The 15,868-nt window shown below is 41.4% G+C and overlaps 1 protein-coding gene across 1 annotated transcript in view; it reads right to left on the bottom strand.

Moving 5' to 3' along the window:
- Positions 1–12,908, bottom strand: part of LOC120933402 (zinc finger protein 91-like) — a 101,213-nt gene extending 88,305 nt beyond the window's left edge. The window contains exon 1 of the mRNA XM_040346609.1: positions 11,588–12,908. Within this exon, the coding sequence (XP_040202543.1) occupies positions 11,588–12,870 (1,283 nt within the window). The 5' untranslated portion in view covers positions 12,871–12,908. The remainder of the gene's footprint in view (positions 1–11,587) is intronic.
- Between the last annotated feature and the right edge of the window lie 2,960 nt (positions 12,909–15,868).

Raw genomic sequence — 15,868 nt, 5'->3', positions numbered from 1 at the left:
GTTTTATTGCATTTTTATAAAAAAATAAATTTTACTACTAATGGCAGCGATCAGCGATTTTTTTTTTGTGACTGCGACATTATGGCGGACACTTCGGACAATTTTGACACATTTTTGGAACCATTGTCATTTTCACAGCAAAAAATGCATTTAAAATGCATTGTTTACTGTGAAAATGACATTTGCAGTTTGGGAGTTAACCACAAACTGAAGGGGTTAAGTGTGACCTCATGTGTGTTTACAACTGTAGGGGGATGTGGCTGTAGGTCTGACGTCATTGATTGTGTGTCCCTTAATTATCGATGACAGCACCACAGTGAAGAACGGGGAAGCTGTGTTTACATACAGCTCTCCCCGTTCTTCAGCTCCGGGGACCGATCGTGGGACTCCAGCGGAAATCGGGGTCCGCAAGTCCCGCGGCCGTGGTCATGGAGCTTCGGACCGGGTCGCGACCCACCGCTGGGCTTTATACAATCTCGTACAGGTACGTGATTGTGCCCAGCGGTGCCATTCTGCCAATGTATATCGGCGTTAGGCGGTCCTTAAGTGGTTAATGTCTAAACCGCTGGTAACAAAAGTGAGTACACCCCTAAGTGAAAATGTCAAAATTGGGCCCAAATAGCCATTTTGCCTTCCCGGTGTCATGTGACTCATTAGTGTTACAGGGTCTTGGGTGTGAATGGGGAGCAGGTGTGTTAAATTTGGTGTTATCGCTCTCACTCTCTCAAACTGGTCACTGGAAGTTCAACATGACACCTCGTGGCAAAAAACTCTCTGAGGATTTGAAAAAATAATTGTTTCTCTACATAAAGATGGCCTAGGGCAGTGATGGCGAACCTTGGCACCCCAGATGTTTTGGAACTACATTTCCCATGATGCTCATGCACTCTGCAGTGTAGTGGAGCATCATGGGAAATGTAGTTCCAAAACATCTGGGGTGCCAAGGTTCGCCATCACTGGCCTAGGCTATAAAAAGGTTGCCAACACCCTGAAACTGAGCTGCAGCACGAAGGCCAAGACTATACAGCGGTTTAACAGAACAAGTTCTACTCAGAACAGGCTTCTCCATGGTTGACCAAAGAAGTTGAGTGCACATACTCAGCATCATATCCAGAGGTTGTCTTTGGGAAATAGACATATGAGTGCTGGCAGCATTTCTGCAGAGGATGAAGGGGTGAGGGGGTCAGCCTGTCAGTGTTTAGACCATATGCCGCACACTGCATCAAATTGGTGTGCATGGCTGTCATCCCAGAAGGAAGCCTCTTCTAAAGATGATGCACAAGAAAGCCCACAAACAGTTTGCTTAAGACAAGTATACTAAGGACATGGATTACTGGAACCATGTTCTGTGGTCTGATGAGACCAAGATAAAAGTATTTGGTTCAGATCATGTCAAGTGTGTGTGGAGGCAACCAGGTAAAGAGTGAGGATGAGCCGAAAGCCCCCCCTGTTTGGTTTGCATAAAGAACATGCGAACAGGCAAAAAATGTGTTTGAACACGCGAACACCATTACAGTCTAAGGCCCCGTACAGACGACCGAACATGTCTGCTGAAACAGGTCCGCGGACCAGTTTCAGCAGACATGTTTGGTCGTCTGTACAGCCGAGCGGACAGGATTCCAGCGTACATTTGCCCGCCGGGCCTTTTTTGAGCGGGCAAATATTTCTAAACATGTTTAGAAACAGCCCGCTGGAATCCTGTCCGTCGGACATGTTCGGTCGTCTGTACAGACCTACCGTACATGTCTGAGCGGCCGCCATCCCTCGCATGCGTCTAATGACTTCGACGCATGCGTGGAAGCATTGAACTGGCAGGGCCGCGCATGTCGCCGCGTCATCATTGCGGCGACTGCGCGGCCTCGTCGCCGCGTATCGAGTACGCGCGGATTTCTGTATGATGGTGTGTACAGCCATCATACAGAAATCTCCGGGCAGACATGTACGCTGAAAACGGTCCGGTCATCGTACATGTTTGCCCGTGTGTACAAGGCCTAAGGAACACAAACATAAAAAATCAAAAGTGTTAATTTTAAAGGTTATTATGCAAGTTTTTGTCATAAAAAGTGTTTGGGGACCCGGGTATCAATGCAAAAAAAGTTATAAAAATGGTCGTTTTTTTCAGGAGCAGTGATTTTAATAATTCTTAGTGAAACAATAAAAGTGAAGTATTCCTTTAAATTTCGTACTTGGGGGGTGTCTATAGTATGCCTGTAAAGTGGCGTGTGTTTCCCGTGTTTAGAACAGTCTCTGCACAAAATAGATTTCTAAAGGAAAAAAAGTCATTTAAAACTACTCGCGGCTGTAATAAATTGTCGGGTTCCGGCAATACAGATAAAAGTAATTGAAAAAAAATGTGTGGGGGTCCCCCAAAATTCCATTACCAGGCCCTTCAGGTCTGGTATTGATTTTCAGGGGAACTCTGCACCAAAATAAAAATAAATGGCATGGGGTTCCCCCCAAAATTCCACACCAGACCCTTATCTGAGCAAGCATCCTGGCAAGCCGCAGGAAAAGAGGGGAGTGAGAGGGCGCCCCCCTGAACCTTACCAGGCCACATGCCCTCAACATGGGGAGGATGTCCCCATGTTGATGGGGACAAGGGTCTCATCCCCACAACCCTTGCCCGTGGTTGTGGGGGTCTGCGGGCAGGGGGCTTATCGGAATCTGGAAGCCCTTCTTTAACAAAGGGGCATCCAGATCCCGCCCCCCCATGTGAATTGGTCAGGGGTACATTGTACTCCTACCATTTCACAAAAAAAGTGTCAAAATGTTAAAAACCACAGATCACAGCTTGGGTCCTTTATTAAAAATAAAATAATAAGAAATAAAAAAGAGATTCCAGCGATGTAATCCAATAAATCCATCCTCCATCTCCAGCGATGTAATCCAATTGTCGATCTCCAGCGATGGATGTTCTCCAGTGACTCCAGCCCTTGTCCCCATCAACATGGGGACATCCTCCCCATGTTGAGGGCATGTAGAATGGCACAGTTCAGGAGGGGGGGCACTCTCTCATCCCCCCTCTTTTCCTGCGGCCTGCCAGGTTGCATGCTCAGATAAGGGTCTGGTATGGATTTTTGGGGGGAACCTCCACGCCATTTTTTTTTATTTTGGCGTGGAGCTCCCCTTAATATCCATACCAGACCTGAAGGGCCTGGTAATGGAATTTTGGGGGACCCCCACGCATTTTTTTTTCAGTGACTTTCAATGACTTTTATCTGTATTGCCGGGACCCGACAATTCATTACAGCCATGAGTAGTTTAAAATGACTTTTTTTGCACTGATACAAATCCCCTGGGGCAGGACCCAGGTCCCCAAACACTTTTTATGACAATAACTTGCATATTAACTTTTAAAATGAGCACTTTAGATTTCTCCTATAGACTTTTAAATGGTGTTCTGCGACTTTTTGAATTTGCCGCGAACAGCCAATGTTCGAGTCGAACTCATGTTCAACTTAAACAGATAGCCCATCCCTAGTACAAAGACAAGTGTTTCTTGCCTACAGTCAAGCATGGTGGTGGGAGTGTCGGCACTGGGGAGCTACAGTTCATTGAGGGAATCATGAATGCCAACACATACTGTGACATAATGAAGCAAAGCATAATCCCCTGCCTTTGGAGACTGGGCTGCAGGGTAGTATTCCAACATGATAACGACCCCAAATACACCTCCAAGACAACCACTGCCTTGCTAAAGAAGCTGAGGGTGAAAGTGATAGACTGGCAAAGCATGTCTCCAGATCTAAACCCTTTTGAGCATTTGTGGAACATCCTCAAAAAGAAGGTGGAGGAGTGCAAGGTCTCTAACATCCACCAGCTCCATGATGTCATCATGGAGGAGTAGAAGAGGCCTCCAGTGACAACCTGTGAAGCTCTGGTGAACTCCATGCCCAAGAGGGTTAAGGCAGTGCTGCAAAATAATGGTGGCCACACAAAATATTGACACTGTGTGTCCAATATGGACATTTTGACTTAGGGTGTACTCACTTTTGTTGCCAGTGGTTTAGACATTAATGGCTGTGTGTTGAGTTATTTTGAGGGGACAGCAAATGTAAACTTTTATACAAGCTGTACACTCACTACTTTACATTGTAGCATTATGTAATTTATTTTGTCACATGAAAAGATATAATAAAATATTTACAAAAATGTGATGGGTGTACTCACTTTTGTGAGATACTGTACACAAATACATAAAACAACTGAAACATTACATTTTTTTAACTTTAGTTTAATTGTCATCAACTTCAAGAACCTTCTGCCTCTGATCTGAGGTCTGTCTCTTTGTTCGAGAAGACCAAAATGGCTGATTACATTTCACCATGTGAGAGGGAAGACAAAATGCATCACTATAATAGGGTCTTTCTAAGATTCTTGCACATTACCTTACATAAATTAAAATGGTTTACACCATTAAACTAAATCATCGTAACAAGATGGTTAAACAAGTACATTTTGAGTTAACAAGTACCATTTCCATGCCATAAAGAATATACTGCTGCTGAATTTTCTTCAATCATCGACCAGGCCAATGAATTCAAAGCCACCTTCACATTTGATTGCTATAAAGCAAAAAAAATGAACATAGAAACATAAAAAAGTGACGACAGAAAGAAGACTGAGTAGTCCTTCCCATTTCTTATTATTTAGGATTTCGTTTTTCTGTTTTGTTTTTGGTTTTGATTTTTGATTTTCATTAATAAAGTAAAGATCTATGTTTGTCCCAAGCATGTTTGAAGCCATTTATTGTTAGCTGTCTCACAACATCTGCTGGAAGTTTATTCCAAGCATCAACTACCCTTTCAGTAAAATAGTTATTTCTAGAATTAGTTTTGAACTTTCCTCCAGTAAGTTTTAGGTCATGTCCCCATGTTCTTGATTTTGGTTTATTATTGAAAAAAATGCCCTCCTGAATTTAGTCACACCCTTGATCTATTTAAAGGTTTCAATCATGTCTCCCCTTTCCCTTCTTTTCTCCAGACTGTACAACTTAAGTTCTTGAAGTCTCTCTTGATCTGTTTTATCCCCCAGACCTTTCTCCATTTTTGTTACCCAACTCTGGACTCATTCTGTCTTATCAATCTTTTTGTAAGTGAGGTCTCCGGTACTGGACACAGTAGAGTAAAACCTGTGATTAGTTCCACAGCCACTGCTGGTGTATGCAGTACTGTATGTGGCCAAAGGTGCAGGGGTGCTGGTGATGCTCGGAGACACTCAGAGACACTCGGAAACTGGGAGAGTCTCCAAACATTTTCGAGTTCTCCACAAAGTGCTAGGAGCCACCATCCCCCTTGAACCTCTGGCCACATAAGGTTATAGCATACACGAGTGGCCTAAATCCTACTCGTCTTGCAAGACAACGCCCACAAATCATGTCAGGATTAAAAAAAAATATAGCTTGTATTGCAAGACGCTCGTATGCCACGTTACTCGCAATCTGAGGTATTACTGTATTCTAAATTAGGTCTTAGCAAAAATCTAAAAAGTGGAATCAGGACCTCCTTTCTCCTACTGGTGATTCCTCCAGTGATGCATCCTAGAATTTTATAGACGTGTTCATTTGTTTTCGTTTGAATGCATTTTCGTCCAAATTTCTGGGATTTTCGTGTTCGTTAACAAACAATAACGAACGTGCAGAATCCAAAATCCGAAAGATCCGAAATAAAAAAATGCTTTATTTTCGTATCTATGATATTTTCATAGCATTGCGACAACAGTTCAATATAGATAGATAGAAGGTTCAACATGACGGTGACAATAGCAATCTGTGTCTATCGAACCTGCGTTTGAATGTGCCTAACCTAACTCTATTAGTCCAAGATTATTCGACATAGAGAGAAAAGATTTGATATTATAGAGGCATGAAGATTCGATAAAGCAGCTAAAACATACGATCACGCGAGCTGACATTTGTGGTCAAATGCTCCGCCCATAAGCTATAGAAGAATTCTAATGTTGTTTGACTAGTAATAATAATTAATAGTTATAATTATTACTGGTCAAACAATATTAGAAATCTACTATAGCTTGTGGCTATTCGACTGGAAATGTATGATCACAAAGTCGTACAGTTTAGCTGCTTTGTCAAATCTTCTTAGAACATCCAACAGACACCATAAGCCTTCAATTTACAGATTTTGCCTTAAAGCGTTAGTAAAGGAAAACATTTTTGTCATTTAAAATAACAAACATGTTATACTTACCTCCACTGTGCAGTTTGTTTTGCACAGAGTGGCCCCGATCCAGGTCTTCTGGGGTCCCTCGGCGGCTGTCTCTGGTCCTCCCCTCAAGTACTGACCACAGTCATGCGAGAGCTCGTATAGTGGTGAGTAATTGCGGGGCACGCTCCTGGGGCACGCTCCCGTGATACACCCAGCGGCCATAGCCACTCACTGTATCACCCCCTTGGCGTCCCGCGTCACTGGATGTGATTGACAGCAGCGCCAGCTCTAGCAGATCAGCGGCCAGGCTGTGCGGCGAAGAGGATCTCGGGACCACGCGGGACTTTTCGAGGGGTCAGGTAAGTATAACGGGGGCTCGGGGGGGCGGCAGCACCAGATGTTTTTTCACCTTAATGCATAGATTGCATTAAGCTGAAAAAAATTCTTTACAACTCGTTTAATTAATTAGGATTTTCAGACAAATGCATTTTTTAACGAAACAAAACAAATAAAAACTAATTTCAGAAGTAACTAAATTAATTCATTTTTCGAACTAAACCTAAATCCTGAAACAAAATATTTCAGCGTGCACATCTATAATTATATATGCTTTTCCCACTGCCTGGTCACACTGTTTGCTCATTTTGTAATCATCTCAAACACCTACACCTTTAACACTGAGAGCCGAGCGATCAAACACCGACACCTTTAACACTGAGAGCTGAGTGATTGAACACCATCGATCGCTGACTGTCAGTCTCCAGCTCTTTGTTCTGCCTCCCTGCGCTCACTGGAGTGCTAGACTGTGGAGGGCTGAGCCGGGTGCAGGTCCATGCATGTGGGCGGATCCAGACTCGATTGTCTCATTCTTCCACGAGCCTCGACCAGCTCTGTGACGTAAGCCTACAGTGGACTTCAGCCAGTCTTCCAACAAAAGTTTTTGTACAAAGGTTCAAGTAAGAGTGCAAGTACCCAGTTTGTGTTTTACATCATTAGAGACAGCACACTGTTATAATCTCACAGACCCTGTCAGATAAACGTCTATAAACCTAAAAGGATCAGCAAAGCACAGCCTTTGTGTGGCACTAATAAAGGAGTGTCTACCTGTCTAATGTGTTATTATGGATGACCCATATACATATATTATTATAATGTATGCAATAAAAACAGATATTTAAAACCTAGGAACAAATTGACGTTATATAAAAAAATGGGGTGATCGCCTCATAAACGTATATATATTTCATTTTGAAGATTTACCCATCCCATACTTCTTCTTGGACCTTATTTGGGGATTATCTGTATATTGCTTAGAGTCTGCACTTCTGTCTTTTTTTTATTACGTAGGGATTCTACTCCCCGTACTGTTGTTTTTGTTTATTTTGTATTATGGAAAATACAACAACAAAATGGCGGAACCCACAAAGGTTAGGGAGGCTTTAACATTGCCATAGCATCCAAGAAATATAACATAAGGGCTCCACTTGTAACTAAATATCACTGTTGTGACTTGATTAACAATTTACTGTATCTCCTACCAACATTTCCCCTTTAGTTTGGAATATTGATTTGATTTGATTTAATTATTTGTTAAGCGCCAAATACAGTTCAAGAACTGCACCTAAGCAATATAGTGGGGAAGAGTTAAAATCTTCAGTCCAAGATGAATTACATGGATCAAAATTCAGTACTTTTATGCTAATCCAATACTAAAATTCTTATTTTCATTTAAATGAATGAAACCAAGGCATGAATGACTTGTACAGATACACAATTTATTTTTCAGACACATTTGAGTACATCTACACAATTTAAACATCTTTTTTATATATTTGTAATTTAGTCACCCTTTAAAGCTTTATTAAAGGGTATGTAAAGGATTTTTTTTATCTTAATAGCTTCCTTTACCTTAATGCAGTGCTGTTTTTATGTCCTCATTGTTTGTTTTTGCTCTCAAGTTGCTATAATTTTTCTCTGATCTCCACACTTCCTGGTTGTCTGTTTCCTGATAACCACAGTCCTGGGAGCTTTCTCTCTGTGGTCACTAATCAAGGAGGTGTGATTATTGTGTGTCTAAAACCCCACAGCACCAATCATTTTCGTTTTCCAAACCATCACTGCCCTGTATTGGCTCTGTGGCTCTGTACATCACAGAAGCAGGAAACAACATGCAAAAACGAAACTAGAAACTGCAGGTACATTATATGATAGATTTTTTATCTATTTTTAATCATTTTTAAAAGGAATCAGTTAACTATTATGGGGCAGATCCACGTACATCGGCGCATATTTCTGCCTGGCGTAGTGTATCTAAGATACACTACGCCACCGTAACTTTTTTTTTTCGAATCCTCAAAGAATGCGCGCCGTAAGTTAAGGCGGCGTAGTGTATCTTTGGCGGCGTAAGGGCGCGCAATTCAAAACGATGTGATGGGGGCGTGTTTTATGTAAATATGTCGTGACCCGACGTAAACAACGTTTTTTTAACGGCGCATTCGCCGTCCGTGGGGGTATCCTAGTGTGCATGTTTGAAATTAAACCGGAACAAGCCAATGCTTATGACAGTGACGTCATTCTACGCAAATCCCTATATACGCAAACAACGTAAAAAATTCAAATTTCGACGTGGGAACGACGGCCATACTTAACATTGAGTACGCCACCATAGAGCAGCTTTAACTATACGCCGGAAAAAGCCGAGCGCAAACGTACAAATGTAAAAAAATGCGCCGCCCAGACGTACATTCGTGGATCGCCGTATGTAGATAATTTGCATACTCGACGCGGAATTTGGCGGAAACGCCACCTAGCGGCCAGCGTAAATATACACCTACGATCCGACGGCGTACTAAGACGTACGCCTATCGGATCGATCCCTCATTCCGTCGTATCTTGTTTTGTGGATACATAGACTCGGCTAGGCTCAGATCCGCTCGCAGTCATGCCCTGTCCCGCCTCCTAGCCTTTATGTCCCGCCATTGAACTGCTGTTGTGTCCGTCATAGGGGCCGGGCCAAGGGGCGGGACTGGGCAGGACTGCGGGAGGAGCCGAGAGGAGCCGAATACACAGGAAATTCGGCTCTGTGTATCTCGGCAGCGCTAAATTTAAAAATACATAATGCTGCAATTTTGGGGACAGATGGACACTTATAAAGCTGCAAATGGACACTTAAAAGGCTGCAGATGGACTCTGTGCAAGGCTGCAGATGGATGCTGGACAAGGCTACAGATGGATGCTGGGCAAGACAGCAGATGGACACTGATAAGGCTGCATTGATGGGCATTTAAATTGTACGTTTTTTTTTCCTTAAACTTCCGTCGTAAACATTTTTTTCCTTAAACTTCCCTTCTAAGCTTGGGGTGCGTGTTATATGCTGGCGCAGGTACATACTGGCCAAAACTTATGAAATATTTGATTTGATTTTATGTTTTTTGGATATGTTTTATACCAGAAAGTAAAAATATATATTTTTTTTAACAGTCAGTCTGTTTTTTGTTTATAGTGCAAAAAATAGAAAATGCAGTGGTGATTAAATATCACCAAAAGAAAGCTCTATTTGTGGGAAACAAAATTACATACATTTTATTTTGGTACAGTGTTGCATGACCGCACAACTGTCAGGTAAGTTAATGCAGTGCAGTATCTGGAGGTCAAGTGGTTAAAAAAAATTATGCAACATAAAGGCCCCGTACACACGACCAAACATGTCTGCTGAAACTGGTCCGCGGACCAGTTTCAGCAGACATGTTCGGTCGTGTGTAGGCCCGAGCGGACAGGATTCCAGCATACATTTGCCCGCCGGGCCTTTTTCCAGTGGGCAAATATTTGCAGACTTGTTTTAAAACAGCCCACTGGAATCCTGTCCGCTCGGACATGTTCGGTCGTCAGTACAGACCTACCGTACATGTCCGAGCGCATGCGTACATGACTTTGACGCATGCGTGGAAGCATTGAACTGGCAGGGCCGCCCACGTCGCCGCGTCATCGTCGCGGCGACGGCGCGGCCACACCCCGCATATTGTTTACACGTGGATTTCTGTATGTTGGTTAGTACAGCCATCGTACAGAAATCCCCGGGCAGACATGTACGGTGAAAACGGTCCGGCGGACCGGTTTCATCGTACATGTTTGCCCGTGTGTACGCGGCCTTAGGCGTCAGTTATATCTTTAACTAACATGAGTCCTGTATTGATCGGTACTTGTTTCTTATCTCTCTAATTTGCACTATATCTCTCTCTCTCCCCCATAATCCTTTTGATGTGATTGCAGGTAGTTCATTTTTAAAACACACTTGTTACAGATTTGGATATGGCTTATTTTCTGTGTAAAATATTAAAGCTGGATCAAAGGTTATTTTAATTTAAAATACACTAGATTACCAAAAGTATTGGGACACCTACCTTTACAAGCACATGAACTTTAATGGCAACCCAGGTTTAGTCCATAGGGTTCAATATTGAGTTGGCCCACCCTTTGCAACTATAACCATTTCAACTCTTCTGAAAAGGCTGTCCACAAGGTTTAGGAGTGTGTTTATGGGAATGTTTGACCATTCTTCTATAAGCACATTTGGGAGCTCAGGCACATATGTGGACGAGAACTGTTGGGTTGAGGCCAGGACTCTGTGCAGCCCAGTAAAGTTCCTCCACCTTAAACTCGCTCACCCATGTCTTTAGGGACCTTGCTTTGTGTACTTTTCCAAATCATTTGGTGGAGGGGGATTATGGTGTGGGGTTGTTTTTCAGGGGTTGACCGTACTTCCAGTGAAGAGAACTCTCAAGTCATCAGCATACCAAGACATTTTGGACAATTTCATGCTCTCAACTTTGTGGAAACAGTTTAGGGATGGCCCCTTCCTGTTCCAACATGACTGCACACCATTGCACAAAGCAAGGTCCATAAAGACTTGGATGAGCGAGTTTGGGGTGGAGGAACTTGACTGGCATGCATAGAGTCCTGACCTCAACCCGATAGAACACTTTTGGGATGAATTGTAGCGGAGACTGTGAGCCAGGCCTTCTCTCCAACATCAGTGCCTGACCTCACAAATGCGTTTCTGGAGGAATAGTCAAACATTCCCATAGACACACTCCTAAGCCTTGTGGAAAGCCTTCCCAGAAGAGTTGAAGCTGTTATAGCTGCAAAGGGTGGGCCAATTTAATATTGAACCCTACAGACTAAGACTGGGATGCCATTAAAGTTCATGTGTGTTTATAGTCAGGCATCCCAATACTTTTGGTATTATAGTGTATATCACAATCACTAATTTGGCTTCTCTGGTATATAGTAACATTAGAACTATGCAAGAAACACGTTCTACAAATCTGACCATTTAAATGATTTCTGTCGTGTGTGAATGCTTTTATGTTTATTAAGAATAGAACCTCATTAGAAGCACTTGCCACATTCCGAGCATTTAAATGTTTTTTTCTCCTGTGTGAATTCTCTGGTGTGTAACAAGGTTTTGTTTCAAAAAGAAGCACATGTCACATTCTGAACATTTAAATGTTTTTTCACCTGTGTGAATTCTCTGATGTATGGTAAGACTTGAACTTTGTGAGAAGCACTTGTAACATTCCAAACATTTAAATGGTTTCTCTCGTGTGTGAATCTTCTGGTGTTCAGTGAGATGACTATTTTGTGAGAAGCACTTGCCACACTCTGAACATTTAAATGGTTTCTCTCCTGTGTGAGTCTTCTGGTGTTGAGTAAGATTACCATTTTCTGAGAAGCACTTGCCACATTCTGAACATTTAAATGGTTTCTCTCCTGTGTGAATCCTCTGGTGTTTAGTAAGATCAGAATGATTTGAGAAGCACTTGCCACATTCTGAACATTTAAACAGTTTCTCTCCTGTGTGAATCTTCTGGTGTTCAGTGAGATGACTATTTTGCGAGAAGCACTTGCCACATTCTGAACATTTAAATGGTTTCTCTCCTGTGTGAATGTTCTTGTGTTGAGTAAGAAAAGAACGTTGTGAGAAGCACTTGCCACATTCTGAACATTTAAACAGTTTCTCTCCTGTGTGAATCCTCTGATGTACAGTGAGATTACTATTTTGCGAGAAGCACTTGCCACATTCTGAACATTTAAATGGTTTCTCTCCTGTGTGAATGTTCTTGTGTTGAGTAAGATAAGAACGTTGTGAGAAGCACTTGCCACATTCTGAACATTTAAACAGTTTCTCTCCTGTGTGAATCCTCTGGTGTCCAGTGAGATGAATATTTTGTGAGAAGCACTTGCCACATTCTGAACATTTAAACGGTTTCTCTCCTGTGTGAATCCTCTGGTGTCCAGTGAGATGAATATTTTCTGAGAAGCACTTGCCACATTCTGAACATTTAAACGGTTTCTCACCTGTGTGAATCTTCTGGTGTTTAGTAAGAGCAGAACTATGTGAGAAGCACTTGCCACATTCTGAACATTTAAATGGTTTCTCTCCTGTGTGAATCTTCTTGTGTTGAGTAAGATAAGAACGATGTGAGAAGCACTTGCCACATTCTGAACAATTAAACGGTTTCTCTCCTGTGTGAATTCTCAGGTGTTTAGCAAGATGATCACTTTTTAAGAACGACTTGTCACATTCTGAACATTTATATGGCCTCTCTCCAGTGTGAATCCTCAGATGAACATTGAGATTGTAATTTGAAGTAAATATCTTCTGGCACTCAAAGCACGGATACACATTTTCTCCCTTTTGACTCATCTTGTGTTAATGTCAATCAGTTTAGTTGTGATTTTCTTTCAACAATAGATCTTTGATTTACAGCTGAGCCTAGTAATTTACCTATATGAAAAATAAAAAGAGATGTTATTATTACCAACAGACTGAGATGTATAGCTATACAACTTTTCTGATTTTTAGAATAATAATTAAAAGTGAACACTATAGTCAAAATCCATTCCAGATCCTTCAACACAAAAAAATTATGTGTTGATCATCCCAAAATATATACCAAACCCTCATACACACATGCATCCTGGCTGAACAGGATATGGGGGTACAAGTTTGCACCCCCTCCTGAACCTTCTTCCCTCCAGACTGCTAAAAATATTCTGCAGAGTTTTACAATTGACTTTAGTGAGATTAAGATTCAATATCTCTCAAATCCAGAACATTTTGACCTTGTAGGTCTACATGACTCATCTTGTGTTAATTACAATCGGTTTAGCTGTGATTTATTCAACAATAGGTGTTAGGTTTACAACAGAGCTTAGTAATTTACCTATATGAAAAAAAATATGTTTAAACTGACTTTAATATTACAAACAGACTGAGAAATATAGAAATACAACTTCACAGATTTTTAGGTTGCACTATAGTTTATCATTATAGTAAACATAGTGGATTGTTTTTATAGTAATGGCTAAATATGATGAGTAAAAGTAAGGGGGTGTAGTGGCACTTTCTGGTATTAAAAATGTTTAAATATAAATAGTACTGCTAAAAAAATGTTCAAAACAATAATGAGAACAATTAAGGACAATTCCTATTAGGCGAATCCACCAATTGCTGAGTATCAAAATATGTACCACTCCAAATAAAACCCACACAGCATCAATCAATTAATGTGGAGGGTGATGAGAGTGAAATAATAATAGAAGGTTACCTGTTAAGGTAAAACAATGTTCCACCAAGAGCACAATACTGATGAAATGATCAATGAACAGTATCTATATATAGTCATACACAGACATGACCATTGCAGCAAAAATATTCATAAGATAAATAAAGTAAGTTGTGAATAAACAATAAATAATGTAAAGTGCTGCATCAATTAAAGTGCAATGTGCAAAATGATATTGTATATAAAGTCCAGTGAAAGCAGTCTTTGCAAGAAAATTCCAAAAAATGTTCAACAATCATGCATGAGTGCTACAAATCCAATCCAAAAAAAAATATTAAGCAGTGAAAAAATGTCTCATAAAAACCACCAAAGGATCAAACACAATGAAGTGACATAAATAATAAAAAAAATGTGCCAAAGTGTCCAGTGCACAATCGTGCAAAATATAGCAAATCCAAAACTTCAGAAGAAACTGAAAAATAAAGTTTCAATCACTGATTTCCAGAGTGTATGAGTGATCAACCAATAGTCCACAATTAGTCCACAGTGCAGATATAGAGTGATTGTTTTTACAAGCCCCTTACCTTGAAGAGGCTTAGTATAAGCCGGTAGTTGTGCTGATTAGATTGGGAGTATGTCTCCCACAGGCAGTCTGCTGATCCAATCCTGCACTTGAACGCTCACAGATCCCAGCGATGGCACTCAGATAAAACACAGGGAAGCCTCCACAGCATAAAATCATTGACAATTTATTTTTATAAAAAACGCAGATTCCACTCACAAACATAAGATGTGTTATCAGCATGTAACTTGATCCTACGATTAAGTGACGTGTGGTGTCACGATACGCGTGAGGACTGAGGAGAGCTGGTGGTGACGTCATCCGCTCGCGGCTGCAGAGCGGAGACATTCTCTGTATGATACGTTACATGCTGATGACACATCTTATGTTTGTGAGTGGAATCTGCGTTTTTTATAAAAAATAAATTGTCAATGATTTTATGCTATGGAGGCTTCCCTGTGTTTTATCTGAGTGTCGCTGGGATCTGTGAGTGTTCAAGTGCAGGATTGGATCAGCAAACTGCCTGTGGGAGACATACTCCCAATCTAATAAGCACAACTACAGGCTTATACTAAGCCTCTTCAAGGTAAGGGGCTTGTAAAAACAATCACTCTATATCTGCACTGTGGGACCTTTGGCGTTTTTTATTTACTAGCACGTGTGCTTATCATCATACACTGAAGCACCAATTGTGGACTATTGGTTGATCACTCATACACTCTGGAAATCAGTGATTGAAACTTTATTTTTCAGTTTCTTCTGAAGTTTTGGATTTGCTATATTTTGCACGATTGTGCACTGGACACTTTGGCACATTTTTTTATTATTTATGTCACTTCATTGTGTTTGATCCTTTGGTGGATTTTATGAGACACATTTTTTCACTGCTTAATAATATTTTTGGATTGGATTTGTAGCACTCATGCATGATTGTTGAACATTTTTTGGAATTTTCTTGCAAAGACTGCTTTCACTGGACTTTATATACAATATCATTTTGCACATTGCACTTTAATTGATGCAGCACTTTACATTATTTATTGTTTATTCACAACTTACATTATTTATCTTATGAATATTTTTGCTGCAATGGTCATGTCTGTGTATGACTATATATAGATACTGTTCATTGATCATTTCATCAGTGCTGTGCTCTTGGTGGAACGTTGTTTTACCTTAAGGCCCCGTACACACGACCGAACATGTGTGCTGAAACTGGTCCGCGGACCAGTTTCAGCAGACATGTTTGGTCGTGTGTAGGCCCGAGCGGACAGGATTCCAGCGTACATTTGCCCGCCGGGCCTTTTTCCAGCGGGCAAATATTTCTGAACATGTTTTAAAACATGCCCGCTGGAATCCTGTCCATCGAACATGTTCGGTCATCTGTACAGACCTACCGTACATGTCCGAGCGGCCGCCATCCCTCGCATGCATCGAATGACTTCGACGCATGCGTGGAAGCATTAAACTGGCAGGGCCGCGCATGTCGCCGCGTCATCGTCGCGGCGCGGCCTCGTCGCTGCGTATCGAGTACGCGCGGATTTCTTTATGATGGTGTGTACAGCCATCATACA

This window comes from Rana temporaria, chromosome 3 (assembly GCF_905171775.1).
Source record: "Rana temporaria chromosome 3, aRanTem1.1, whole genome shotgun sequence".
In the NCBI taxonomy this organism is placed as follows: Eukaryota; Metazoa; Chordata; class Amphibia; order Anura; family Ranidae; genus Rana; species Rana temporaria.
Note: the sequence above shows the minus strand (reverse complement) of the source record. Positions and strands in the feature narration are given on the sequence as shown.